The sequence below is a fragment of the Acanthisitta chloris genome, unplaced genomic scaffold (genome assembly GCF_000695815.1).
Source record: "Acanthisitta chloris isolate BGI_N310 unplaced genomic scaffold, ASM69581v1 scaffold26119, whole genome shotgun sequence".
NCBI lineage: Eukaryota > Metazoa > Chordata > Aves > Passeriformes > Acanthisittidae > Acanthisitta > Acanthisitta chloris.
The window spans coordinates 7,773-16,022 of NW_008693486.1; the positions used below are offsets into that span (position 1 = coordinate 7,773).

Below are 8,250 nucleotides of genomic sequence, written 5' to 3' on the forward strand. Positions count from 1 at the left end.
CCTTCACACTTCTAGTAACTTAAACAAGCAGCTGCTCTCCCTCGCTTCTACAGCACGTAACCACCGGATGTTTACAGCAAGTCTGACTGAACATAGTGAGAGCAGTTTCTGGCTGCCGTGCCCAAGTGCCAATTTGTACCCCAAAAGCAATGTTTGTCACACCACTGTTGCAAAATGCAATCTGAAACTGGGCAGCCAGCCTGTACTGGGCTTGTCTAGGCATCACATCAGTGCAATACTGCATATAGTCTTGTTCCGTTAAAAACAAAATACAACAAAGAGTCAACCAATTCTCCAATTTTTACCCACCCCGCAAAGTAATAACACTGCTAGAATACACACGAAAAAATCCAGCACCTACCTGGCAAGTCTGATGAAATACTGGATATTGGTGGGTGGTGGAATGGTACTGGGTAGTCTGTTAATGAAGGAGGAATAGCAGCAGCATCAACGGTCGTCACGCTGGGCACTCTGGCAGTGGATGGCTGATACATGAGAACCCTGTTTCAAACAGCATGGGAAATTACAGACAACCTGACTGTTAGCTGCAAAAGGGAAATCATGCACTGCTGTGCACTCTCATTTACAAGTCACTGTTACAGCACAGCTATAGTGTGGCCACTCAGTACACAGTGTTCCACTCTAATTTTCTCTCTCCTAGCAATCTTCATAATAACATGGCCACATCTTGGCTCTCAACAGCAGCTGTGACATAGGAGCAAGTCAGCATTAAGACAAAATACAGTGCTGGAATTACTGGCAACAGTCAGAGACAGAAATGGGTGTCTGTGAAGACCCTGAGAGGGATGTGCAGGTGGCCAGAGCCAGGAGGAGAGTACAGAACTGTTCCTTGGTACAACTGACCATTATCCAGGCCCTGGAGCACATATTACACACAGGGGAATTAAATTTAAGCCCATCTTTGCTCACAGCTTGAACCCAAGTTTAGATCAGCTCTCCAAGAGCTGCAACTTTTCTGCTTCTTCTCTTGCCACCTGACCTCTTCACAGCACTGTTACAGATGATGCCACAGGTGTTCACAGGCACCAGCCATATGCATAAAATAGTTCATCAACTCCAAGTCAGGTGGAAACACCCAGTATTACACACCCAGCTGCTCCACATCACTCCATCCAGCCATGAGTGTTATCCACTCACGTCTTCCCCCCTAGACTGCTGCCTTGGTCCATTTAAGCTACTTCTAATGTCAGAAGCTTGAATTTCAGAACCTCCCCTCTCGAGCACCTCTCATACTTCAGCTTATATTGCTGTTGTCTATGGGATGACACCACACAGTTTTGCCAAAACTAGCATCCAGACAACATAGTTTATAGGAGATAAGCTATTCCTCAAATGCCTACCTTTACTTGAAGAATGAAAACATGCCATATATCCATACCCAAACAGCAAGGAAAATACATGGGTCACAGAGACAAGAAAACATAGTCCTCCTACAATTATGGTTGCAGGTAGCCATCTGAAACACAGGAGCACGGAAGAAAGTCTCTGTGCCTTTTGAAACCTCATTAAGAGATGTTTTTGTAGCCATTTTTTTTACAAAATAAGAAAGTCTCTTGCAGAAGGACTCCTCCACAATCCTCACAAAAAGCAACTGCATTTCAGTATGACTGCTGAAACTGGCTGAAGATGACCAACTATTTGCTTACCAAAGACCACACACTCCTATGGACTAGAGACACAGTATACCTGCTCATTTCTTCTGGCAAAACAGAGGGGGTTTGGTTTTATTACTATTGTTTTAGTACAAGACATAAGCCACTATGCAGAGACACAGGCAGACCCCTCATGCATGCAGCAACACTAACTGATGAGCCATTACTAAGAGCTGAGCTTGAAATCACCTCAGAGGGCAGTGAATGTTGGCAAGCCTGACCAGTACCCCTTGCTCCCTGCAGATCTTCAGTGCCCCACAGGCCAAGAGCAAGAATGCTTTGGAAACCACAAAACAGTACCTGAGCTGAGGTGCACAGCCTGGGACAGACAGAAGGTGGCACAGCAGTAAAACAGCTGTGCAGGCCTGGTGCAGATGTCAGGCCTGACTACAAAGACAGAGCAGTCGCCAGACGACTTGGGAAGTCACTGGTTGTGCTAACCAAGTTGCAGGACTGACTGATAACCATGGCCAACAACAGCATCCAAGACATTCCAGAGTTTAACAGAAATATGGAGGAAAAGCTTGTCTTAATTCAAAACAGCAAAGTGCTTCCTGTCCAAGACTGATGGGATACATGAAGCACACAACACAGCCTCGTTCCCAGGGCACCAGAGCATGTTAGATACAGGGTGTAACAGACAGCAAGAAAAAAGCCTTTAAGATGACCCTAAGCAAGAATGCATAAAGCTTCTCCACTTGGCATAACCTACTTTCTCAGGCGAACCCTGTCCATTAGCTTAGTCACCTTCCTTTCCTATGGAGAAACATCCCTGAAAACACAGCAACAGTCAGCTCAAGCCTTTTGTGAGATGTAAAACTAATTAATACTGTTCTGCCCAAAAAAATTACTGTATCAACACAACCTTCTGCAAGGAGAGGCCTGAAAAATTCTCTGGAAGTGTGGAGCTGGATCTCAAGTCCATTTCTCTACAGATCAGATTATCTGAGACATTACAGAATAACAACTAACTTTAAAATTGACAAACCCTTTGGTTGGGCTTCCTTGTGTTTCAGACATAAATATGCACTTCCGTTTGGGAGGAGGATCTTCTTCTTCATCAGAAGAGCTTTCTATAGTCAAGTCAATAACATCAACTTTCTTCTTGTTTACCTCACTGGCCACTGTCACGGAACATGGTTTGCTGACACTGGAACCTGAAGAAGATAATAAAACATCACTGTTCTCTAAATGCTGGTGACATCAGCAGTTTCTATTTGCAACAGAACCGGGAACTCAGATCCTGGTTTCATCACCTTCCTGGTGACTACAATCAATGTTACAGCCCAGGAACTGCTTTATGACGATTCAGTGTCACACTGACAATATTAAACCACAAACCTCCATCTTCACTTATTGGTTTAAGGACTTAAGAGCAACCTTTCATTTTCTTAACAGCTATTATAAAGAGCAAAAAATTATTTTTTATGAATTCTTATAAAGCAAAAAAAATGCATACTTAGAGACACAACCCTTTCTTTTTCAGTTTAAATAACAAGAAGGTTAGAAGTATTAAGGCCCCCACAAAACAAACACCAACATCCACACACATTATCCAAGCTACAACTAAGTCTCCAAAACTTTTTCCTGGTTTGCTACTAGTACCCAGATGTACATACTTTCTATTTTGGTGCACTGTGGACTCGAGACTTTCACAGCTTCTTTCTTTGGCCTCATTGGGCACCAGGAGCCATCTTCTTGGAATTTGATCTCATCCACATCTGAACATTCATTAAGTATTTCCATAAAGAGCCTGAAAAATAAAGTTTCCCTTTTGATTCCAAGTGAAATTTTTATTCTAAGTGAAATGGAGACAGTGGAAAAACTAATTATATCATCTTTCACTCACTGCTATCTACTTTCTTCCTCGTTCCTCTTACCTGAAAGCCTGAAATTACAGCCTTTGCAGATATCAGAGAGTAAGATTATCCCAAGCTATCTGTATTTCATTCCAATATTACTGCAATTCACAGATTTCCACACAGAAATCAGAAATCATCATCCTTTGAACCACATTCGTCACTTTTTTATGAGGTCAAAGTTTAAAATATAAAAAATATAAAGACCTATCCTTAGATATCACATTTGGATTTCTCCAGAGGACATACACAGAAACTCAAGAGTCTAACAACACAGTTAGAAAATAAACTTATGTAGTTCATTACATGGGAAGAGAAACCAACCAGAGAGTCTAACAGTACCTCCCAGTGTAAAGTATTTTGACAAAAATAGTATGAAATGGTTAAACCTCAAGTCACAAAATTAGCTATCGTGTACTGCTGGGGCCTGGCTAGCAGAGGAGCTGTAACCTGACCAACAGTTCAAGGAATGCTTAAGCAATTTAAAACAAAGACACACAAAATAGGTCTTGCTGACCTTGTTTCTATCTTCATGCATTCCTGTGTCTTCAATCCAACACCTTATAATGGTCTTGTTCTCTCCTGCTGCCAGGGTTTTTAGCTTTACTGCCTTATGGATAGGTCATCTTGCTAACAAGCTAGGAATAGTGCTGTTGTTTAGATTCTCATAGACACTGTGTAGCCCTCGTTATCAGTTTCCCAGGATGTGAGAGCGGGATGCAGCTTAAACTTGTAACCTATCCTAAGTAAGAACTGGACGCACTGCCAAGTTGAGCGACCAATCCAAAATTGTGTGATCAGTGTGTAGCTGCATGTACAGGAGACATTTTACTACAAATACTGTTAGGTGCCCTAAATAAAGTTGACTATCAGAGCATCATATTGGTACGCTGTAGTCCGTCCCTCGGAAGGACTGCAAGGACCTCAACAGTGTACATAACAAAAAATTTTAAGTAACTCTGTAATCTGTAAGCCCAGCCTCTTACCCATCTAGTATTAGGCTCTCATAAGCTGCTTTTTTGTCACAGACCGGGCAGATCCAGGTGGGCTTCTTTTCATTCATTTGAAGATAAAGAGCAGCATCAAAACACTGGAGGTGTGTGCAAGTCACAGCTCGGCATGGAATCGTCAGTCTCATTTTTCCCAGCTGCAGGAGAGGCATTTAAAGCATGTCAGAACAGAAGGCAGCAAGGCAGGCCCGGATGCTAACAATGAATCCAGAGGCATTCAGTGAAAACAACTATCTCTGCTCACTACCGAGGCGCCCAGGACTAAGGGAGCTACGAGCAAGTCCACCTGATCACAGCACCTACAGTGCAATTGTTAAAGGAACAATAAGGCCATGCTCAAAGACTTCATCAAGCTGAAAACAGTGAGAAACATTTCTAATGGATCTGCAACAATGTTAATTCCAGGGTTTTATTTTTATTAAATGACCTACTGAAATACTTGCTTTTATAATTTTCTTTTAACCGAATATTTCAAGGGTTTTTCTAAGCTCCAGGTACATGTTAGATTCAGAATGAGTAATTTCTAAGTGGGAAGAGAAACCCCAAGGCAGCATTTACCTTGTTACAAGGTGATCAGGCTTTTTTTTTTTTTTTTTTTGCTACAGTAGCTGGCAGTACAAGCAATGCCACCCCGATGAGGAGATACAAGGTTTTATTTATCACTGTATCCTTTAATTATTCTGCCAGCCTGCCCAATTAGGGTCAACACCTCAAAACAGGAGATTACTCCTTCTACAGACCTCACTCTACACACATGAGCAGCAGCTTAACTGAGTACATCACAGCTGAGGCTTTCACAGTCCTAGACCACAGCTGGGTGACTGCTGCTCCAACCAGGTGCTTGTAGATGCACCCTTCTCTCCTCTCACTGTTGTATACTGACCCATTACTATAAAATGTAAAGCCAGGAAGGTTTCTAAAGCAGTATCTTTTAAAAGGAGTCCAACTCTGCACTACAGATGAAAATATAAATCCCCATCTGGAAATTTCCAGGTGTACTTACAGGACACATCAGAGATACCCGGAGACTGGTCGTGGCAATCTCACTATCAGGATCCGCAGTTAGTTTCTCTTTAACTATTAAAATAAATTCAGAAGTTATACACAGACATCATTATTTCAAGTGCTAATCTCGATGCAGCAGTATATTTACTTTCTTTTCAGCTATCTAAAAATAAAATAAAATTAAACATCTAGAAAAAAACCCAAGAATTTCACAACTTATAAGCAACTGGCAAACACTGCACAAAGGACTGTTTGACTGCACCTGTTGCACTAGCAGCCACATGGTTAGTAGAGCAACTCAGCCCAACATGCGAAAAGATAAATAAAACAATTATCAGTGAGTGAGGTACAATCAGCATCCTGTGCAGGTGAACAGAATCAGCTGCACTCCACAGCCCAGCACAGCAAGGAGCACTCATGGCGTTCCCATAAGGACATTTCAGGTGGGATCTCTAGGTGTGCTCCCTAGCAGCCCAGGGACCCTCACTGGAAAAGTCGTGATGCCTCAGCGACAGCAAAGGAAACCTGTGATACCCTGGGGCATGGATTTTCTTCTCAAAATGCTGCAAATCTACCAAGTATTACCAGTTCTAGTTTTAAAGAGCCACCAACCACCCTCCAAAAGTACAGGCAGACAAGTTCATTAGACTTACTTAGTGCTCTGGAATGATCAGGGTTTCTGATACCTTTCATTTTTAACCTCTGCAAAAGCATAGCTGAAGTGAGCTGACGAACGAGATATACAGACATGGAGTAATTCTACAAAAAGAGTGATTGAAGATTAAATATTGATCTCATACAGCACTTACACTATGACAACAGATCACTGTTTACACTAGTAGCTTACAGTAAAAACAAAAATGTGATTCTTTGCTTAATCATTATTAAGCACTGACAGACAACTTCAACACTGTGGAAGTCCAGAATTCTTCTCTGCCAGAATTCTTCTACCTGTCAAGTCCCATTGTCCTACTCCAGTTATGACATAACTAAAAAAAAGTAATTCCACAACCAAGAGACATCTGGACTATTTTCTTGGAAAGAGGATTTAGATTATGACATGTCATACATGCAGTATTTAAGAACTCACAATTGTGTCCTAAATCCTTCCCTTTTTCCCCAGTGTCTACCTGTTAGAGGGGAGCTCAAAGGATAACGTGAAAAAGGTAAAATGTCTCTCAGGTGCAAACACAACATCTTCAGATGGCACAGAATTGCCCCAACTTCTTTGTACCCTTTCTTTACCTTGCTCTGCTCTTCTAAGCCTAGATTCATCACACCATGTCTGCTCCTCTGAGTCTGGCCTGGCCTCATTCTCCAGCACTTCCTACTCCTCCCCAACTCACACCACATGCCAGCTGCTTTTGATCAGTGTTCACTCCCTCCTCAAGGTCACCAATGAAGAGAAAATTCTCCAAGCACCACTACTGCAGGATAATAATGGTTTCATCTGTATAATGAGCACAACCTGTGATATCCTATTTCCACTCCCTGCCAGCCACTTTCGTATGGATCCTATCCTATACTGCCTGGGTACCACACAGGAATTTTAAACAGCACCTACAGCCCTGCTCCTCCTTTATCCTCTACAGGAAAACCAGCTTTTACCTACACGAGCAGATAAAGAGTTCTAAATGCACATGAAACCACTAAGAAAAATGGATTTTCTTTTTTTCCTTAAAGAATGACTGTTGCCAACAGAGAAGATTCTATCGGCTCAAGTCAGGCCAGCTCTGAGGGGTTTATGCCCCCTTTGCTCAGCAGCCCACTGCTATCAGCCCAATCCACACCAACAAGCCCTTACACCACCTGAGCTGCTGACACTCTACATTGTCATCCAGGGTCTGACTTTGAGAATGAAAAGCGATGGCTGCCATGTGAGTTCTGTAACCAACATTAAATCAAAGAACTCACTTCACCTCTCAGGGCAAAGGGTAGGATGTCCAAGCATTCCAAGTCATCTGCTTCCATGACAGTATGTTTTGGCTGATACAGAGGAAGAAAGCAGGGATCAGCAGGAGAGGCAAAGAGCACGCACACCACTGTAGTAATTTTAAGTTCTGTCTATGCTTTCTGATTGAGCAGCAATGGCTCAGATCTTTCCATCCACCTCTGTTTTAGAAAAATCACTCTGATGTCAGCACTGCCCTTCATTTATTTTTTGAATATTAGCTTTCTCTCCAGTTTCTTTTTAAAACTTCAGTTAGTGTATAAAAGCTTATACTAGAGTCTCGCTTTGAGACATGTGGTGTCTTTATATCACATAATTTTGTTTAGAAGAAAAATTCAAAAAGCAAACTACTTTGGTAACTCAACCCAGAATTAATACACCTAGTCACAGATAAAGGAATAAGTAGTTCTTGACTTGCTAACAGCTGAAAGGGCTGCTGCAACAGTTATTTAAACCCAGGATGAGGTCAGAAATTCCTTGCAGTATTCCTTTCTTTCCTTAATAAATCCACAGGGGGATTTACTATTTACACCACAAAAAAACCCCAGTTTGTTATTTTTGACATGCATTTCAGGCAAACCCTAAAAGCAGGATTCCTAATGTGAATTGTATAAGGAATTCTTTCCACCTGTATGTGAATCTTATATATGCTACTGAAAACTACCATAGTTCTAAAGCAAACTTTGTTTTCTGGCACTGATAATAAGTTCAGCCACCTAATACCAAACACTTGCTAGTGTACACCTTTCCAG

General features: G+C 41.9%; 1 protein-coding gene across 1 annotated transcript in view; it reads right to left on the minus strand.

The window, feature by feature from the left end:
* PIAS2 (protein inhibitor of activated STAT, 2) overlaps positions 1 to 8,250 on the minus strand; it is a gene marked incomplete at its 5' end in the record, with an annotated part of 11,416 nt that overhangs the window by 2,960 nt on the left and 206 nt on the right. Inside the window, 6 exons of the mRNA XM_009083095.1 lie at positions 362 to 501; positions 2,662 to 2,830; positions 3,293 to 3,426; positions 4,519 to 4,679; positions 5,546 to 5,619; positions 6,201 to 6,306. Of these exons, the coding sequence (XP_009081343.1) occupies positions 362 to 501; positions 2,662 to 2,830; positions 3,293 to 3,426; positions 4,519 to 4,679; positions 5,546 to 5,619; positions 6,201 to 6,306 (784 nt within the window). The remainder of the gene's footprint in view (positions 1 to 361; positions 502 to 2,661; positions 2,831 to 3,292; positions 3,427 to 4,518; positions 4,680 to 5,545; positions 5,620 to 6,200; positions 6,307 to 8,250) is intronic.